Source organism: Chiloscyllium punctatum, chromosome 9, assembly GCF_047496795.1.
Source record: "Chiloscyllium punctatum isolate Juve2018m chromosome 9, sChiPun1.3, whole genome shotgun sequence".
Classification (NCBI taxonomy): domain Eukaryota; kingdom Metazoa; phylum Chordata; class Chondrichthyes; order Orectolobiformes; family Hemiscylliidae; genus Chiloscyllium; species Chiloscyllium punctatum.
The window spans coordinates 116,930,149-116,952,279 of record NC_092747.1 but is presented as its reverse complement, the minus strand read 5'-3'; the positions used below and the strand labels follow the sequence as shown (position 1 = coordinate 116,952,279).

The 22,131-nt window shown below is 42.0% G+C and overlaps 1 protein-coding gene across 4 annotated transcripts in view; it reads left to right on the top strand.

Annotated features, from left to right (window-relative positions):
* Positions 1-386: 386 nt before the first annotated feature.
* The window catches only part of myo16 (myosin XVI), a 390,437-nt gene continuing 368,692 nt past the window's right edge, over positions 387-22,131 (top strand). For 3 of the 4 annotated variants that reach the window (XM_072578149.1, XM_072578148.1, XM_072578150.1), the window contains exon 1: positions 18,309-18,516. In XM_072578149.1, coding sequence (XP_072434250.1) covers positions 18,489-18,516 — 28 coding nt within the window. In that variant the 5' untranslated portion in view covers positions 18,309-18,488. Of the gene's footprint in view, positions 467-18,308; positions 18,517-22,131 lie in introns of those variants that run through there. The other variant, XM_072578153.1, reaches the window with a different exon arrangement.

The following is a 22,131-nucleotide window of genomic DNA, read 5'->3' as shown; positions in this document are numbered from 1 at the left end:
GTTCAAGCTAATCACTCATGCAACAAAGGCATCAATGGTTGGTCAGCATTTAATTCCCATCCCTAATTGCCCCTGAGACGAGACGGGCAATTGAACAGCCCCTTCTTGAACTTCTGCAGTACCTGTGCTGTAGGTTAACCCACAATTCCATTAGGGATAAAATTCCAGGATTTTGACCCAGTGACACTGAATGAATATTGGTATATTTCCAAGTCTGGATAGTGAGTGGCTTGGAGAAGAACTTGCATGTATCTACTGCCCTCGTTCTTCTCGGTTAAAGTGGCCGTGGGCTTGGAAGGTGCTGTCTAAGGATTTTTGATGAATTTCAGATGTCCATCTTGCAGATAGTAGACACTGCTATTATCGAGTGCCAATGGTAGAGGGAGTGGATATGTTGGATGTGGTACCAATCAAGTAGGCTGCTTTGTCCTGAATGGTGTCAAGCTTCTTGTTGGAGCTGGACCAGGTAAGTGAGGAGCATTCCATCATACTCTTCCCTTGCATCCTGCAGATGGTGGACAGGCTTTGGGGAGTCACGAGGTGAGTTACTTGTTGTAATACTCCTAACATCTGATCTACTCTTGTAGTCACTGTCTTTATATGGCAGGTCTAGTTGAGTTTCTACTCAATGGTAACCCCCAGGATGTTGGTGGTGGGGGTTCAGGAATGGTAACACCATTGAATACCAAGGATGGTGGTTAGATTGTCTGTTGTTGGAGATGGTCGTTGCCTGGCACTTGTGTGGTGCAAGTGTTACTTGCCACTTGCTGATTTAAGCCTGGATATTGTCTCTGGATCTTGTTGCGTTTGAACCTTGACTGCTTCTGTATCTGAGGAGTTGTGAATAGTGCTGAACTTTGTGCAATCATTGATGAACATCCCCACTTCTAACCATGTGATGGGGTGAAGATCATTGATGAAGCAGCTGAAGATAGTTGGATCTAGGACACTACATCGAGAAACTCCTGCAGAGTTGTCCTGGAGCTGAGATGACTGACCTCCAACAACAACAACAACAACCATATTTCTTTGTGCCAGGTATGACTCTGACCAGTAGAGCGTTTTCCCCTAATTTTCTTTAATTGCAGTTTTGCAAGGGTCCTTGAGGCCATATGCTGTCAAATGTGACCTTGATGTCAAGAGCTGTCATTCTCACCTCAGTTCACCTCTTGAATTCAGGCTTTCGTCCATGTTTGAACTAAATCTGTAATGAGGTCAGGAGCTGCTGGAACCCAAACTGGGTATCAGTGAGCATTAATGAAGAATGGCCAACCTGGCATTTTAAGGGGGGGATCATGTTGAAAAAATGTGTTTGATTTTTTAGAGAAGGTAACCAGGTGTGCAGATGAGGGTACTGCAGTTGGTCAGTCCACAAGGATTTCAGTCAAGCTCTCACATGGCAGACTTGTTAAGAAGCTCTGAGCCTATGGGATCCTTGCCTCAGATCTTTTCAGGGAGAAAGTGAGGACTGCAGATGCTGGAGAAGGGCTGATGCCCGAAACGTCGATTCTCCTGTTCCTTGGATGCTGCCTGACCTGCCGCGCTTTTCCAGCAACACATTTTCAGCTCAGATCTTTTCAGCTTTCCACCTTCCCAAACTCACTAAACAAACTTGATATTGAGTGAACTCAATAAGAAAGCCATAATTTGTCAAATTGGATCCAGAATTGGCTGTGTGGCAGCAAGCAGAGGTCGATGGTTGAGGGATGTTTCTGTGACAAGAAACCAATGCCCAGTGGAATACCACAGGGTTTGGTGTTGGGTCCTTAGTTGTTTACAATGCAAACTAATGATCTGAACATGATGGTCGGAAGTATAGTCAGTAAGGTCACAGCTTAAATAGCAAGGAGGGACATTTTAGACTACTGAAAAATTTGGAAAGGCTAGCAGGATGTTCTAAACAGTAGCAAATGGAATTTAACTCTGCAAAGTGAGTTAATGCATTTCAGGAGAATTAACAAGATAAGGTAGCCTTGTTAAATATTTAATGCTAGGACCCTACGAAGTACAGAGGGACCTTGGATTACATGTCCATGGAACCTTGAAGGAAGCGGGCCGGATGGACAACTTGGTTAAAAAGGCATCTTGTATCCTTGCCTTTATTATTGAAGGCATTGAATTCAATAACAACGATTTTTTGATGGAGCTGCACATGACATTTGGCCACAGCTGATGTACTGTTTACAGTTATGGTTGCTACACTGAAGGAAGGATGTGATTGTACCAGAGAGGGTGCAGAAGATATTAACCGAGGCTGGGCTGCAGTGATTCAATTATGAAGAAACACTGCATAGGTTGGGGCTGTCTTCTTTAGAGCAAAGAGGGCTGATGTGGGGGTGGGATGGGGTGGGGTAGGCATTGGGACTTGGGATCTGATTGAGATGAATAAAGGTGAGGGTTCAAGAACCAGGGTCAATATGTTCAATATGTTAGTGAGGATTTGAGGAAAATCTTTTCCAGCCAAAGGTGGTGGATATTCAGAACTCACTGAAAATCAGAACCCTATCTCTCAAGGCAGAAACTGTCAAGATATTCTAGAACCAATTATACATGTACTTGAAATGCCGTAGCATACAATCAAAGAAACCTGTTAAATTCTAACAGGATTAAACAGGTTAGATGCAGGAAGAATATGTTCCTGATTGTGTGGGGGATGGGGAAGACCTGTCATAGTTTAAAGATAAATGGTAAACCTTTTAGAAATGAGGTATTCACCCAGAGTGTTGAGACTGTGTAATTCATTGCCTATGAGATCCTTGATTGGGGTTATTAACCTGGGCCAATCAGAGAGTCCTGGCTGACAAATATAATTCCGAGAGTTTCCTTATTCTAGGGATTGGCTCTAAGCTGACAGGTTCACACATAACTAAATGTTGATTTGGTGATGGGATGCCTGCATCTGTGTCGTTATTTCAGAGGTAGATATAGCTGTTATGGTTAAAGCAATCGAGGGAAGTAGGAGGTATGTAGGATTAGGGCATTGAACTCAATGATCTGCCATGATCAGAGTGAATGGCAGAGCAGGCTCAAAGAGTTAAATTGCCTATCTTGCTCCTATTTTTGTTTTTTTTTGTCTCTAGGGCAATGTGCCAAATGCTGGTAAATAGGATGAGAATAAATGGATGTTTAATGACATGATGACAGAATGGGCTGAATTACATCTTTCTGTGCTGTTAAAAAAAACTCAATAACAACATCTATGCATTCACCACAAATCAAACCACATCAAACCACAATGACAGATTACACATTGCTGAGTGAAGATAACACAACCACATCATGATGATTCTATAAGGCCTAGATCTGATTATGTTGCACATTCATTGATGTAATTTAGAAAAATGTTTCCCATTCTTTAAAGTATAAAGTGGGTCGTTGTATTGTGCCCTAGAGTGTGGTGCTGGTCAGCCAGCATCCGAGGAGCAGGAGAATTGATGTTTCAGGCATAAGCCCTTCAGGAGGAATTCCTGATGAAGGGCTTATGCCCAAAACGTTGATTCTCCTGCTCCTCAGATGTTACCTGACCTGCTGTGCTTTTCCAGCACCACACTCTCGACTCTGATCTCCAGCATGTGCAGTCTTCACTTTCCCCTTGTTGTATTGTGGCGTAGATTATAGCCCGAACGGGTTTGTAACTGTAAGGCAGCTACGTGATAGTATGACATGTGACATTCTGGCATAAAGGAACCCACATCATCCTCAGCCATCCTTCCTGTAAGTGTGTGGTGTACAATAACCTCAGAAAGCACTGAATGTAGACTGTATGTGTAAGTGTGTGACATTATAGCCATATACATTAGTTAGTGTTGTAAATAAACTTATGGTGGGTGGCACAGTGGCACAGTGGTTAGCACTGCTGCCTCACAGTGCCAGAGACCTGGGTTCAATTCCTGCCTCAGGTAACTGTCTGTGTGGAGTTTGCACATTCTCCCCGTGTCTGCGTGGGTTTCCTCCGGGTGCTCCGGTTTCCTCCCACAGTCCAAAGATGTGCAGGTTAGGTGAATTGGCCATGATAAATTGCCTGTAGTGTTAGGTGAAGGGGTAAATATAGGGGAGTGGGTCTGGGTGGGTTGCTCTTCGGAGAGTCAGTGTGGACTTGTTGGGCGGAAAGGCCTGTTTCCACAATAAGTAATCTAATCTTCAAGATATCTGACTTAACATAGCATGCTTGTCTGTAATACGTGCCAAATAGATTGGCATATTTATGGCATCACTGACTGAGTTTGGATACGAAGACTGTCCTAGTTATTAACTGTCAACTGATGCCAATAAGAGTCCAAACCCTCAGGAAAGGGAAGGAGGAATCAGAGGATATTCCAGCATAAAAGGAGGCAGTTCAATCTGTCAAGTCTGTAATTGTATTCTTCAGATAAGCTTTCTAATCATTTCTCAATCTTATATTTGCATTTTGTCCTTACATATAGTGAAAACAGGGAAAAGAGACAATGAGAAATAAAACTTAAACATGAAAAAACATAGTTATTAGATTTGTTTTGGAAAATGAATACAGTTTCACCTTTTCTATGGTATTAGACAGAGGAATACCAAGGGAATAAATGAAGTTTTCATCCTTAAATATCACAAATGGTGTATTTCAGGCTATTCCACTATTCAGATGGTAAACAAGAGTTATAACTTGACAAAATACAGAAGCTAGGAGAAAGTGAGGACTGCAGATGCTGGAGATCAGAACTTAAAAATATGTTGCTGGAAAAGCTCAGCATGTCAGGCAGCATCAAAGGAGAAGGAAAATTGACAGAAGGATATGCCCACAACATCAATTCTCCTTCTTCTTTGATGCTGCCTGACCTGCTGCGCTTTTCCAGCAACACATTTTTAAAATACAGAAGCTCTTGGATAATGATACAGCTATTGGTGCGAATGAAAAATGAAAAATCCAGAAACACCTCTGGATTTGATTCTGAAATGCGTGAGAAAACACAGGGGAAGACTACTTTTGAAGGTTGTGTATTAATTATTACCAAAATTGAATTTTCTTGCCCTGGAAGTAAACACTATAACACTTACTGATTGGTGGTGGAAATCTGTACAAACAGAAATGTACAGATCTCTGTTCTGGTGCCAAGAATTTGATTTGTAGTTGTATATCATAAATCAGGTGCAAACATTGGCTGCAAATCTACATTGCAGTTATCATTCTTACTTCTCAGAGATTACACAGAGAAAGGAGACAAATCTAATTTGCTAAAATAAACATTAGTTTTTTTCTTTTTTCAGAATGAGGACGATGTGTATTGAGTAGTTGCAATTGAAGGAATGCATAAACTAAGCTAAAGTTGACAAGTAACATCCCAACACCAAAAACAGTTTACGTTAGCAACAGATTCTGAATTAGTACAAATGATTCTGCTTCAATTCAACATTTTTAAAAAAAGGATATGTCCACTTTTATGACTCAACAAGGATCACTTTCCTCAAGACTGAGAGAGGAAGAGATTGTTGAAAGCAATAAATCCTGCACATTAATTGACCATCCAAGGGTGTCAAGAATGAAGACGCATGTCATTGGAGAGGGGGGATTCTTCTGAGCCTGTCTGGAGCAGTGAGAAAAGGGGACAGAGGAAGTAAATTGGGTGGAAGTTCAACATTCAGAATGGTGGGATGAGCTTTTCAATTAAGTTCTCGGCATGTTAAAGGTGAGTCACCAGCAAGCATTATAAAATACTTTTGCTTGAAATTGGATTCCATATGTCTTCATTAAAAGGCCAACTTGCCACAATTAAATTCTGAGCAAAGCAACAGGCAGTGCCTTCAGATTCAGGACTGCATTGCAGACAAGTGCAACAGGCCACGTCATCATCTTCGAGGAATTTGGAGTGAATCACTCTGAGGAACCTTTATCTATGTCATCCAAGGATTGTGATCTGATGGCGAATGTTTTAATTGCAGATGACTCAGAGGTTGATAGGCAGAGAGAGACTGGAGTGTAAGCAGCGTGGGATAAGGATGCTGGATGGCCAAGGGTGGAAATCTGTCTGAGGAGGGGGATGATGGGGTGGGGTGGGGGGGTGACGGGGTGAGTTCTGGAGATATGAAAGACTCAAAGGTTGTTTGCACATGAGGAGTGGTGCTGCTCTGCAGGTGATAGGGATTTTATCATCAGGACAAGTGCTCAAGTGTTATGCCTGAAGGGCAAAGCCAGGGCTGTCACTGGCAGGGCTCTGGTGACAGACTTGAAGCAACTGAAAAGAAGCTGGTGTAATGGCTATGAGTGGTGAGGGTGGGATATAGTCAAGTAGGAATATTCTTAAGGCCCTAAGAAGGAAATTGATGGTGTCATGAGGAAGATGGGGATTCTAATGAGCAGAGGGCTTTGATGATAAAAGGGTTAAGGTTTAGTGTGAGCATGGCCATTATGGTTGGTGTAGGTTTAGGGCATGAGGGTGGAGTGCAGACATTTGGATGACAAGATGCATGAGTCCAGTGTTTTCAAAGGAGTGTCCAGAGTGTCGGGGTAGGGGAGTTTACCTTAACATGGAGATGATCAGGGAAAATGGTATGGAGGCTGGTGGGCACAAGGTACATTTCAATTCTTTGTGAAAATGTCTGTAACATAGGCCTCTACCAGCAAGAAGAATGAGCACAGATGTCATCTGGGAATACCAGCAACTTCCTCACCAAGTCACACATCATTGTGACATAGAAACGGCTTGTAAGATCTCTTTTTTGGCTTGGTCAAATTCCTGGGAGGCCCTACTTTGTTGTTGCATCCAACAGATGGTGGGAGAAAGCACATCTTTCTGTCTGGGCTCCTTCCTGCATGGAGCAATGTTTTTGGCAAGTTGGGGAAAGGCAGAGATGGAGTCTTTGACAAGAGGTAAAGAAAGAAGGAGAAGAGGGTCAATATTTAGACAATAAGACCATGAAACATAGGTGCAGACATTAGGCCATTCAGCCCATCAAGTCTGCTCTGCCATAAAATCATGGCTGATAGGTTTCTCAACCTCATTCTCGTGTTTTCTACGCATAATCCTCAATCTCCTCGATGCTCCAGAACCTGTCCATCTCTGTCTTAAGTATACTCACTGACCTGGCCTCCACAGCCTTCTGTGGCAATGAATTCCATAGATTCACCACTCTCTGACTGAAGAAGTGTCTCCTTACCTCTGTTCTAAAAGGTCTTCCCCTTACTCTAAGGCTGTGCCTTGGGTCCTAGTTTCTCCTACCAATGGAAACATCTTCACAACATCAACTCCGTCCAGGTCATTCAGTATTCTGTATGGTTCAGTTAGAACCCCCCCACCCCCCCCAACATCCTTCTAAACTCCATTGAGTATAAACCCAGGGTCCTCAAAAATTCCTCGTACATTAAGCTTTTCATTCCTGGGATCATTCTCGTGAACCACCTCTGAAGGTGCTCCAAGATTAGGACATGCTTCCTGAGATATAGACATAGAACAAAGAACATAGAATGCTACAGCACAGTACAGGCCCTTCGGCCCTCGATGTTGCACCGAGCTGGGAAAATAATCTGATGCCTACCTAACCTACACCATTCCATTATTATCCACATAGAATCATAGAGATGTACAACATGGAAACTGACCCTTCGGTCCAACCTGTCCATGCCAACCAGATATCCCAACCCAATCTAGTCCCACCTGCCAGCACCCGGCCCATATCCCTCTAAACCCTTCCTATTCATATACCCATCCAAATACCTCTTAAATGTTGCAATTGTACCAGCCTCCACCACTTCCTCTGGCATCTCATTCCATACATGTACCACCCTCCCTCTCACCCTAAACCCATGCCCTCTAGTTCTGGACTCCCTGACCCCAGAGAAAAGACTTTGTCTATTTATGCTTATCCATGTGCCTCATAATTTTGTAAACCTCTATAGGGTCACCCCTCAGCCTCCGTCGCTCCAGGCAAAACAGCCCCAGCCTGTTCAGCCTCTTCCCTATAGCTCAAATCCTCCAACCCTGGCAACATTCTTGTAAATCTTTTCTGAACCCTTTCAAGTTTCACAACATCTTTCCGATAGGAAGGAGACCAGAATTGCACGCAATATTCCAACAGTGGCCTAACCAATGTCCTGTACAGCCACAACATGACCTTGAAACTCCTGACCAATAAAGGAAAGTATAGCAAATACCTTCTTCACTATCCTATCTACCTGCGACTCCACTTTCAAGGAGCTATGAACCTGCACTCCAAGGTCTCTTTGTTCAGCAACACTCCCTAGGACCTGACCATGAAGTGTATAAGTCCTGCTAAGATTTGCTTTCCAAAAATGCAGCACCTCGCATTTATCTGAATTAAACTCCATCTACCACTTCTCAGCCCATTGGCCCATCTGGTCAAGATCCTGGTGTAATCTGAGGTAATCTCCAATTTTGGTGTCATCTGCAAACTTACTAACTGTACCTCTTATGCTTGCATCCAAATAATTCATGTAAATGACAAAACGTAGAGGACCCAGCACGAATCCTTGTGGCACTCCACTGGTCACAGACCTCCAGTCTGAAAAACAATCCTCCACCACCATCCTCTGTCTTCTACCTTTGAGCCAGTTCTGTATCCAAATGGTTAGTTCTCCCTGTATTCCATGAGATCTAACCTTGCTAATCAGTCTCCCATGGGGAGCCTTGTTGAACACCTTACTGAAGCCCATATAGACCACATCTACTGCTCTGCCCTCATCAATCCTCTTTGTTACTTCTTCAAAAAACTCAATCAAGTTTGTGAGACATGATTTGCCATGCACAAAGCCATGTTGACTATCCCTAATGAGTCCTTGCCTTTCCAAATACATGTACGTCCTGTCCCTCAGGATTCCCTCCAACAACTTGCTCACCTCTGAGGTCAGGCTCTCCGGTCTATAGTTCCCTGGCTTGTCCTTACCACCCTTCTTAAACAGTGGCACCACATTTGCCAACTTCCAGTTTTCCGGCACCTCACCTGTGACTATCGATGATACAAATATCTCAGCAAGAGGTCTAGCAATCACTTCCCTAGCTTCCCACAGAGTTCTCAGGTACACCCTAATCCTGGGGATTTATCCACCTTTAACCATTTCAAGACATCCAGCATTTTCTCCTCTGTAATCTGGACATACTGCAAGATGTCACCAACTATTTCCCAACAGTCTATATCTTCCATATCCTTTTCCACAGTAAATAGTGATGCAAAATATTCATTAGTATCTCCCCCATTTTCTGTGGCTCCACACAAAGACTGCTTTGCTGATCTTTGAGGGGCTCTATTCTCTCCCTAGTTCCCCTTTTCTCCTTAATATATTTGTAAAAACTCTTTGGATTCTCCTTAATTCTATTTGCCAAAGCTATATCATGTCTCCTTTTTGTCCTCTTAATTTCTCTCTTAAGTGTACTCCTACTTTCTTTATACTCTTCTCAGGATTCACTCGACCTATCCTGTCTATACCTAACATATGTTTCCTTCTTTTTCTTAACCAAACCCTCAATTTCTTTAGTCATCCAGCATTCCCTATTTTTACCAGCCTTCCCTTTCACCCTGACAGGAATATACTTTCTCTGGATTCTTGTTATCTCATTTCTGAAGGCTTCCCATTTTCCAGCCGTCATTTTACCTGTGAACATCTGCCTCCAATCAACTTGCCTAATACTGTCAAAATTGGCCTTTCTCCAATTTAGAACTTCAACTTTTAGATCTGGTCTATCCTTTTCCATCACTATTTTAAAACGAATAGAATAATGTATGTCCAATGCCCGTTTAAATGCCCTGAACATTGGCGAGTCTACTATTGTTGCAGGCAGGCCGTTCCACGCCCATACCACTCTGCGTGAAGAAACTACCTTTAATATCTGTCATAAACCTATCATCCCTCAATGTAAGGAGCTATGTCCCCTCATGTTAGCCTTCACCATCTGAGGGAAAAGGCTCTCACTGTCCAACCTATCTAACCTTCTGACTATCTTACACGTCTCAATTAAATCACCTCTCAACCTTCTTCTCTCCAACGAAAACAGCCTCAGTTCCCTTAGCCTTTCGTTGTAAGACCATCCGTCCATGCCAGGCAACATCCCAGTAAATCTCCTCTGAACTCTTTCCAAAGTTCTACATCCTTCCTATAATGCAGTGACCAGAACTGCATGCAATACTCCAAGTGCAGCCTTACCAGTGTCTTGTGCAGCTGAAGCATGACCTCGTGGCTCCCCCTACCAATAAATGCCAACACACCATATGCGTCCTTAACAACCCTACCAACCTGGGTGCCAACTTCTAGGGATTAATGCACCTGATTACCGAGATCTCTCTGTTCATTTACACTGCCAAGAATTTTAGCATTAGCCCATTACACTGCATTCCTGTTACTTCTTCCAAAGTGAACTACCTCACACATTTCTGCATTAAACTCCATTTGCCACTTCTCAGCTCAGCTCTTCATCTTATCTATGTCCCTCTATAACCCACAACAGCCTTCAGCACTATCCACAATGCTGCCTACCTTAGAGTCATCTGCAAATTTACTAACCCATCCTTCTACACCCACAGCCATGTCATTACTAAAAATAAGAAACAGCAGTGGCCCTAAAACAGTTCCTTGCGGCACACCACTGGTAACTGAACTCCAGGATGAATATTTCCCATCAATCACCACCCTCTGTCTTCTTTCAGATCGCCAACTTCTGATCCAAATCGCTGCATCACCTTCAATCTCAAAACTCTGTATTTTGTGCAATAGCCTACCATGTGGAACCTTATCAAACATCTTACTGAAGTCCATATACACCACATCAACCCCTTTACCATAATCCACCTGTTTTGTCACCTTCTTGAAGAACTCAATAAGGTTAGTGAGGCATGACCTACCCTTCACAAAACTGTGTTGACTATCCCCAATCAAATTATTCCTTTCCAGATGATTATAAATCCTATCTCTTATAACTTCCTCCAATACCTTACCCACAACCAAAGTAAGGCTCACTGGCCTATAATTATCAGGGTTGTCCCAACTCCCCTGCTTAAACAAGGGCACAACATTTGCTATCCTCCAGTCTTCAGGCACTACCCCTGTTGCCAATGACAACATAGAGATTGAAACCAAAGGCTCATCAATCTCCTCCCTGGCTTCCCAGAGAATCAATGTGAATATTGACGAAAAGTATTCATTAAGTGCTTCCCCTATGTCCTCAGATTCCACATACAACTTTCCACCATTATCTTTGATTAGCCCTAATCTTACACTAGTCATTCTTTTATTCCTGATATACCTATAGAAGGCCTTCAGGGTTTCCTTGATCCTATCTGCCAACAACTTCTCATGTCCCCTCTGGCTCTTCTTAGCACTCTGTCTAGATCTTTTCTGGCTAACTTGTAACTCTCAAGCCCTCTATCTGAGCCTTCATGCTTCATCCTCACTTAAGCCTCCTCCTTCCTCATGACAAGAGCTTCAACCTCTTTCATAAACTATGGCTCTCTCTCGACAACTACATCCCTGCCTGATAGGTATATACTTATCAAGGACCTACAGTAGCTATTCCTTGAATAAGCTCCACATTTCAAATGTTCTCATTCCTTGCAGTTTCTTTCCTCATCGTATGCACGCTAAATCTTGCCTAATTGCATCATAATTGTCTTTCCCCCAGTTATACCTCTTTCCCTGCAGCATATACCTATCCCTGCCATTGCTATTGCAAACATAACCAAATTATGGTCACTATCACCAAAGTGCTCACCTGCCTCCAAATCTAACACCTGGCCAGTATTCTCCAGTACTAAATCCAATTTGGCATCTTCCCTTGTTGGCTTGTCTACATTCTGTGTCAGAAAACCCTTCTGCACACATTGAACAAAAAGTGACCCATCTAAACTAATGAATTATAGTATTCCCAGTCAATATTATGGAAGTTAAAGTCCCCTGTAACAATTACCCTGTTACCCTCGCTCCTATCAAGAATCATCTTTGCTATCCTTACCTCTACATCCCTGGAACAATTCGGAGGCCTATAGAAAACTCCCATTAGGGTGACCTCTCCTCTTCTGTTTCTAACCTCAGCCGAAACTACCTCAATGGATGAGTCTTCAAGCATTCTCTCAACTGTTGTAATGCTACCCTTGATTAACAACGCCACCCGCCCCCACCCTTTTTACCATCTTCTCTGTTCTTGCTGAAAATCTAAATTGCAGAATCTGCAACAACCAATCCTGTCCCTCCTCTAGCCATGTTTCTGAAATGGCCACAACATCGAAATCTCAGGTACCAACCCATGCTGCAAGTTCACCCACCTTATTCTGGATGCTTTTGGCATTTCAGTACACACATTTCAAACCAACATCCTGGTTGCCAGTGACCTCTTGTGACCTTGTAAATTTATCCCTGACCTCACTACCCTCAACATCATGTACACTGGAACTATAATTCAGGTTCCCATCACCCTGCTGCATTAGTTTAAACCCCCACCCCCGAAGAACATTAGTAAAATCCACCCCACCCCTCCCCCCAAGGATATTGGTACCCCTCTGGTTCAAGTGAAGACCATCCTGTTTGTAGAGGTCCCACCTTCCCCAGAAAGAGCACCAATTATCCAAGAATCCAAAACCCTCCCTCCTGCACCATCCCAGCAGCCATGTGTTCAGCTCTGCTCTCTCCCTGTTCCTTTCTTCACTAGCACGTAGCAAGGGCAACAAACCAGAGATAACAACCTGTTTGTTCTAGCCCTAAGCTTCCACCCGAATTTCTGTCTTGGATGCCTATCTTTCTTCCTACCTATGTCGTTGGTACCTATGTGGACCACGACTTGGGGCGGCTCCACTCTCCCCCTCAAGGATCCTGAAAACACAATCAGAGGCATCACAAACCCTGGCACCTGGGAGGCAACACACCAATCATGAGTCTCTCTCATTCCCACAAAACCTCTTATCGGTCCCCCTAACTATGACTAAAGCTCTGCTCCTCTTCCCCCTTCCCCTTTGAGCAACAGGGGCAGACTCTGCACCAGAGACCTGTGCCCCATTGTTTTACCCTGCTAAGTCATCCCACTCAACAGTATCCAAAATGGTATACTTGTTGTTGAGGGGAACTATTACAGGAGATCCCTCCACTGCCTGCCGGTTCCCCTTCCTACTTCTGACAGTAATCCATCGACCTTCGTTACGTGGCTGTGGAGTAACTACCTCCCTGTAACTCCTCTCAATAATCCCCTCCATCTCCCGAATGATCCAAAGTTCATCCAGCTCCAGCTCCCTAACATGGTTCTCAAGGACCTCGAGTTGGGTGCACTTCCCACAAATGAAGTTAGCAGGGACATGAAAGAAAACACTTATCACCTTACCAACCAATGCACAGAATTTCTTTTGTTTGGTTAGAGGAGGAGGATGGGCGGGAGACACTACCCGAGTAGTGTTTCGGGTAAAGCAATCACCCAAATGTGTAACCTTGTGACCTCCCCGACAACCTCCTGTTCGATGCTCCCACACTTCCTGCTGCTGGCACAATAATCTATCAGGGCCCAAGATTTGGGGCTCAAAACTGCACACAATACTCCAAATATGGTCTGACCAGAGCCTTATAGAGCCTCAGAGGTACATCCCTGCTTTTATATTCAAGTTCCCTCAAAATAAATGCCATTATTGCATTTGCCTTCCTAACTACTGATTCAACTGTAAGTTTACCTTGAGAGAATCCCAAGTCTCTTTACACTTCAGATTTCTGAATTTTCTCCCCATTTAGAAAATAGACCATGCCTTTATTCTGGATTAGTGGTGCTGGAAGAGCACATCAGCTGCTCGTTGGATGCTGCCTGAACTGCTGTGCTCGTCCAGCACTACTAATCCAGTATTTGCTTTCCAGCATCTGCAGTCATTGTTTTTACCTCATGCCTTTATTCTTCCTACCAAAGTGCATGACCACGCATTTTCCCATGGTGTACACCATTTGCCACTTTTTGCCCACTCTCCTAAACTGTCCAAATCCTTCTGCAGCCTCCCCACTTCCTCAATGCCACCTGTCCCTCATCTACCTTTGTATAGTCTGCAAATGTAGGCAGAATGACCTCAGTTTCTTCATCTAGATCATTAATGTATAAAGTGAAAAGTTGTGATCCCAATACTGAGCCTTACAAAACACCACTTGTCACTGACTGCCATCCTGAAAAGGACCTTTTGCATAGACATAGAACATTATAGCGCAGTACAGGCCCTTCGGCCCTCAATGTTGCGCCGACCTATCATACTAATCTGAAGCCCATCTAACCTACATTATTCCATGTATGTCCATATGTTTGTCCAATGACAACTTAAATGTACTTAAAGTTGGCGAATCTACTACCATTGCAGGCAAAGCATTCCATACCCTTACTAATCTCTGAATAAAGAAACTACCTCTGACATCTGTCCTATATCTATCACCCCTCAATATAAAGCTATGCCCCCTCATGCTCACCATCACCATCTGAAGAAAAAGGCTCTCCCTGTCCACCCTATCTAACCCTCTGATTATCTTATATGTCTCACCTCTCAACCTTCTTCTCTCTAATGAAAACAGCCTCAAGTCCCTCAGCCTTTCCTTGTAAGACCTTCCCTGCATACCAGGCAACATCCTAGTAAATCTCCTCTGCACACTTTTCAAAGCTTCCACATCCTTCTTATAATGCGGTGACCAGAACTGTACACAATACTCCAAGTGCGGCTGCAACAGAGTTTTGTACAGCTGTAACATAACCTCATGGTTCTGGAACTCGATCCCTCTATTAATAAAAGCTAAAACACTGTATGCCTTCTTAACAACCTGAGTGGCAACTTTCAAGGATCTGTGTACATGGGCACCGAGATCTCTCTGCTCATCTACACTACCAAGAATCTTACCATTAGCCCAGTACTTTGCATTCCGGTTACTCCGACCAAAGTGAATCACCTCACACTTGTCCACATTAAACTCCATTTGCCACCTCTCAGCCCAGCTCTGCAGCTTATCTATGTCTCTCTGTAACCTACAACATCCTTCGTCACTATCCACAACTCCACAAATTTACTAACCCACTCTTCTACTCCCTCATCTAGGTCGTTTATAAAAATTGCGAACAGCAGTGGACCCAACACCAACCCTTGCGGTACACCACTAGTAACTGGACTCCAGGATGAACATTTCCCATCAACCACCACCCTCTGTCTTCTTTCAGCAAGCCATTAACTGATCCAAACTGCTATATCTCCCACAATTCCATTCTTCCACATTTTGTACAATAGCCTACTGTGGGAACCTTATCGAACGCCTTGCTGAAATCCAGATACACCACATCAACTGGTTTACTCTCATCTACCTGTGTGGTCACCTTCTCAAAGAACTTAATAAGGTTTGTGAGGCACGACCTACCCTTCACAAAACTGTGCTGACTATCCCTAATCGAATTATTCTTTTCTAGATGATTATAATTTAATCCCAATTCTTTGCATTCTGCCAGATAGCCGCATTTCTATCCATGCTAGCACATTGTCTCTGACACCATGGGCCCTTATCTTACTCAGTAGCCTCCTGTGCAGCACCTTGTCAAAGGCCTTCTTGAAGTCCAGGTAGATAATATCCATTGGTTCTCCTTGGTATAATCTGCTTATTATTCCCTAAAATAATTCTAGCAGATTTGTCAGGCATGACCTCCCCTTGATGAAACCATGCTGACTTTACCCTATTTTACCATACACTTCCAAGTGTTCAGAAATCTCATCCTTCATACTGGACTCCAGGATCGTACCCACGACTGAGGTTAGGCTATTCAGTCTGTAATTTTCCATCTTTTGTCTTACTCTCGTTTTAAACAGGGTAGCACGTTAGTGATTTTCCAATCTTCTGGGTCCCCTCCTGATTCTAGAGATTCCTGAAAGATCACCACTAATGCCTCCACTATCTCTTCAGTTATCTCTCTGAGAACTCTGGGATGTAGTCCAGCTGATCCAGGAGATTTATCCACCTTCAGGCCATTCAGTTTTTCTAGCTCCTTGTCCTTGGTGATGGCCACTATATTCAGTTCTGCCCCCTCACTTTCTTGTATTTTTGGGACATCCCTCGTGTCTTCCACTGTGAAGACTGATGGTATTTGTAAGTAGGAAGCTTCTAATGGTGGCTAGAGAACCACAAAGGGGAACTGGAACACGCATGCAACTGCTATTGAGAAAGACCAACCAACAGAGAGAAAGAGAAAGAGAAAGAGAAGTTGGCAGTAGGGTGTTGGAACAAAGTCCCAAACTGGTTCATCAGTATTAGAGAAGCAGAATCATGAATAAAGTAGATTATAGCCATTGACAGTGGTTAGAAAACTAGGCAGTGATAATATAGTGAACCAACAGCTGCAGGAGACTAAGGTAAGCAAAATCCCTGAGTACAAGAGAGCATGAGAAGAGCAAAATCCTGTTTATATCTGGGTAATGAGTTAATTAGAGTTATGTGGTCACAGTAGATTTCCTGCAAGTGAATTCATCACTCAGATGATGAGAGATCGAGAGATGAGCTCTGCATGCAGATGGATCTGCAATATCAAGTGAATATCAATTATAAATAGTTAATTCTTCTAACTTATTCCTTCCCATTAGTCACAGATCTTCAGAAATGTTAGTGAGAAAAAGAATTCATCTTTAATAATCTTCTTGCAATGCATGTATTTGAATCACCTGTTACACACCTAACAGTGCTGAGGGTCAACCTTCATCAAACATCAAGAAGGCTGCCTCCCAATTTAATCTCCATGGCAAATCCTTCTCTCCCTTCATGTTGTAGTCTGGAGCTCAGGATAATGGTGGGAGAGGCTCCAATCTTTCGATCATATGATTGATCAGAGATCTCTCCAACGTTTACCACCCACTATTGGTGTGTGTTGGAGGGATTTACAGTTTGATACTTAATCTGTCTGGTCATGTTAGAACCAAACCTTCCTTAGCCAGGTTACCTTAGAATGGAATGAATTTCTGGCTCAGAGGCAGGGATAGGTTCCCACTGAGTCGCAAGATGACAATTAGAGATGGTCAATAAATGCTGGTCCTAACAGCAACATTGTATCCTATAATTGAAAATAAAATCCATTCTTGAAAGACTGGGGTGCTCTAGAGGAAGCTCTCATTTAACAAAAGCTCAAATACTTTTGTTAGTTTCTCTCATCTCGTTAAAAACTTGGGATAACGAAACTTACCTCAGAACAAGCTTAAGGTCTGAGGGATACTCATTGCACCAAATGGAGAAATAAAAACATCCCAACATCCAATCCTGGTTAACATTCAGTAGTGACTAAGAATTGAGATAATTTGATGTAAGTATTCCAGAATGACAGAAATCTAGATTAATAAAATAATGTTGTATATTGACAGACATAACCCCCTCCCGAAATGATCAGCCTGTGCTGGGGAAATGAGGGCCAATGAAGAGATGAGCTCTCCCATTGCTTAATGTGGTTAAGCTGGACTCGAAAATATGTGAAAAGTTTCAAGTCGCATCATAGAATCCCCACAGTATGGGGACAGTCTATGTGGCCAGAAACCCTGCATTTCCCATAGCTAATCCACACATCAGGCAATTTAGCATAGCCAATCCACACATCCTTGGACTGTGGGAGGAAGCCTGTACAGGCATAAGAAGAATATGGAAACTCCACACAGCCAGTTACCTGGGTTTGGAATTGAACCTGGGTCCCTGGCATTGTGAGGCAGCAATGCTAACCACTGAGCCACCATGTTCAAATTCACTCAGCATGCATTAAGGCTCTTCTGTTGTTGATGTAACATGTAATACATATTACAACAAATGTGAGGATTAGCTTTTATTTTACTGTTTAATTAATTTAACATTAAAATGCTATACCCTGATTAAAGTAGCAATAGGATGTGTTTGCTTAAAATTTGTTTTGGCTTTGAGAATTTTGATTGTAATTTATTATGGCATCAGCTGTTTAACATTTTAATACAGTGATTTGAGCTGTAAGGTTGATTTAAAATGAAGACAGGAATTTCTCAGAGAAGAGTAATCAGTTTTGGTTTTCACAATATTTGCATGAAAATGCTTTAACATTAAACTGCTCAGAGGAAGTATATGCAAAATAAAAATCTGACTCATTCCAAATGCAATTTCCCAGTATTTAAATTAAACCTGCTCAATAGTGCTCATTAGTAATAATTCTAAACTCATTTAAAAGTGGTTTCCTTTACTGGTTATAAGAGTCACAATGCTGCTTTAAACACTTCAATCCTGGAGGAGTTCAGCTGTGTACCAATTAAATCTTCCCTTTTCCAGGGATGTGGAATTAGGAGTATAGTCAATCAATTGTGCTATAATAGCACGTGCTGTAGTTACGGATCAAGAGGTTTATCCTGACTCAAGCTTATCGAGCGTTGCAGAGGGCTGCTTGCTCTTGCAAGGTCCTCATATGCAATTTCTTTTGAATAATGTATATTGAGGTAAACAAAGTACCGTGTTGGGACACTGGTGCATTTTTTGGTCATGGATGCTTCATCAAGGGAGAATACAAGAACCTGTAAGATGACAATATTTTGAATGGGATAAAATGTCCCATTACCATTTTATTAAATGCTGTAAGTACCAAAGATAACTATTTTGAATATCTGTCTTGTGTTTTAATCAATGTGTATGAAAACAGCTCATTTAATAGTTCAGTAGCTGAAAGAATTTAATACAAAATGGTTAATGGTTAAGCAGCAAAACTACTCAGCATGCTGTATTCAATTTTTAATGTCTGAGATGATTTTTTACTTGCAATGCCATTTGTTGGCAGAGGTAGCTTTTACTATTTGAGCCAACTAAAAATATGATGAAATGATCCTGCTGCAGTTTTAAGAAATCTTCAATATATTTCCAGGCATTCTAGTCAATTGCAGAAAAAGACTCTGAAATGGAGCTTCATATTAAAAAGAATATATGTGTATGTATTCAATATTACAAGTTGACCATTTGGACATTGTCTTGTGGAAATTAAAGTGAGTTATTTCAAACAAATGTTTAACGTCTTTGTTTCTTGGTTTAACCAAAAGATTGTAGCTGTGGAATCTGTTTAACTGCAGTGAAACATAAGGCTGTCTAAGTTTCTGATCTGCTGCATTGCTGATCACACCATATCCTAACTTGAAATGGGAATATTTATCTTTTATTAATCCAAATTTCTCTCTGTGATGCATATTTGTTCTGCTTTTGTGCTATCTGTTGACTGGTATTTTAGTTGTGGGTGCCTACACAAATGTCAGAATAATGTGATTTCAATTCATAAAATAAAAATATGCTGCACTCCCACTGACCCTTCAAACTAACCTGTTAGTACAGCAAAGTTTGAAAAGCCATTTAGAGAAAGGATAGGTTTATTGAAAGAAAAGAGTAGAAATGTGCAACCAGCAATTATTTTTGAAAGGAAACTGTTTACTTAAAGAACACTTTGACGCTAACACAATAATGGAGAAGCTCATGCTGTTGTACAGAAGGCATGTTGCAAACTTGGCTGGAAATTGTACCCTGTTAGGTCAGACTGAGAAATTGTGTGCTGCTCTACGGATGAATAGAAATATAAAGGGGTGTTACCAGAGCAATGCACACTGCAGCTTCTAATAAGTAGGTATTTTCTTCAAAATGGATGGGAGTTGATGACAATTACTGTTTATTAATCTAGTCACATTGAAGGGCTTTTGGGGGAGGGTGCAACATCTAAAAGTAGATTTTTATGAAAGATGTTGTGTGGAACATGTCCAGAATTTCTGTTAGGTAAAGCAGAGGAAGTTGCTTCCAGGAATGCTAAAGCAGTAGGAGGTTTGCTTGTTCAATGAAGGTAAACTGCAACACTGCAGGATAAATCTCTGCCTTAGAACTTAATAGGCATAAGAATAGTACTATTGAAAAAAAAATGTAAGTTCAGTCAATAGAAATAAAACCTACAGCAGTTTTTACCAATCTAGAGTTGAGTGTCTATGGATCAGTTTTAAAGTCACATGAACAATTTATAAATTTATATGGTCAGGTTGAAGTAAGCATTTAAATCTAACCATTGCTATATCATCTGATGGTAGATGAGCCCTGAATAAATAAAAGTGAAATACACAATGAAACACTGTATAACAGAATCAAATTGAAGACATTTATGTTGTAAACTAAACAGAGCACACCCTGGTAAATGCCAAATTCTTTGTTTAGAATCCACCTTCCTCTTCAGTTTGAGATGCATTCAGACATCTGTGTATATGGATAGTAATTTACACGATAGATGAACGAACAGATGTTTCAGTATTATTGTCAGTATGTAATAATGTAATTGTATCAAATACCATTCTTGTCACACTGCTTTGCTCATGGGCAGTGTAGTAAATTAACAGTTAAACTGTCAGGAAGAAAATAACACTGAATAGCTGTTTCTTAATGACCAAATGTATGTGAATCATTGTAGTTATCCCTGATTGTTTCAGAACCTGTTCAGATTTTAATTTTGAAAGAGTTGAAAGTTCAGGAAGGCCCATGGTGGTTTGGGGATTGGGTTTTCTGATTATCGTACAGCCAATGGAAGCATTGTAGGCATGTTTTGAGGTGCACAGCCAAATGCCAAATGCTTTCTTGAATGGCTTCTCATAGTAGGGCTCAAGGTTGTCCAAGGCCAAAACGAATTAAAGGTAGCTGCACCTCCTTACATGTAGTCAGCATCTCTTAAAGGGTGAAGTATTCTAGCTGCATTGGGTGTTGTAACTAGTTCAAACACTGAGCTAGAAATCCTTCTGCAGTAAAAAAGAGTACAATTGGAACAGCTGGAAGTGGCTGGGAATAAGTCTCTGAGTAGGAAGAAGCCAGAACAATGGAACAGCAGACTGAACAAAAAAATTCTAGGTTTTGGCTTTCAGTGCTTGAAGCCTTAATGAACAAGACTGAAAGAAGGAGAGAGCTCATTTTTCCACAGAGAGCAAGGATGTTCTCCAGACAAGGGTTGAAAAAGGAATTGTACAGATAACCATTGAGGTCAATGCCAGCAATCAGTCCCTGAGGAACTGGATATGGTGCCAAAAAATGTTCAAAGACCTCACACCATCTGCTACCAAGTGCACCACTAATTTCACACACAGCTCAAAACGCTGTTTGTCATTTAGTTTCCCAACAATCAGGATCCATATTGAATATTCATTATGAGTCAAGAATGTGGTGGTGGAAAAGCACAGCAGGTCATGCAGCATCTGAGGAGCAGGAAAATTGACATTTTGGGCAAAAGACCTTCATTAGTCGATTCTCCTGCTCCCTGGATGCTGCCTGACCTGCTGTGCTTTTCCAGCACCACACTCTTGACTCTAATTTCCAACATCTACAGTCCTCACTTTCACCTGAACATTCGTTTAGTCCACTTCAGCCTCATACATTCACCACATGTGCAAGCTTCCGACTTGCTTCTTAGATCTTTCATTTATTTCCCCTATGACAGCTTCTCAACCTTCCTTGTATTTGTGTTCCTCCAATTCTAGCCTCATAAGCATCCCTAGTTTTAATTGCTGCACTGTTGATGATTGTATCTTCAGTTGTCAGGGCTCTGAGCCTTTGATTCCTTCCTTTAAAATTTCTGCATCTTGATATCTCGCTTTCAAATTTAAGACCAAACTTGCATCATACCTTTTGAACTTTGAGCTTTTGGTCATCTGCCCTGTGGCTCCATGTCGAATAGTTAAAATGCTAATACGAATACAGGTGGCTGCTGTTGTTACTATTGGTGAGTACAATGCACTCACTGACATTCTTCTCTCTCTTGAAGGACAAAGTAGCACAAATTGGGAAACAATTACATTTGGGAGGGTCAAGCACTGCTGTATGTCCTCCATTCCTTGTTCAGCCTTTAGCCAGAGAGTCAACAAGGCTCTGACAGCGAGCAACAGTCAACCATCCAGGATGTTGTTCTCTTCCTATCCACATACTTTCTCACACCCCACCATCCTCATTCTGTAAGACAGTAGGATGTATAAGATGGTAGAAATCCACACACTTCTCGCCTCCCATACATTTCACCTTTCCTCACCAAACTACACCTCTGTGTATTTCTGCATGTACAGGACCAAGAGCTTCTGCCTGATCAGTGACACCTGAGGATGAGATTCTGAGGAAGGAGCACCATCACTTGATTGGAGTCTAAGCCATCAGATCAGATGCTTATCTTTAGTGTAAAGAAAGATAGTTGTAATTGT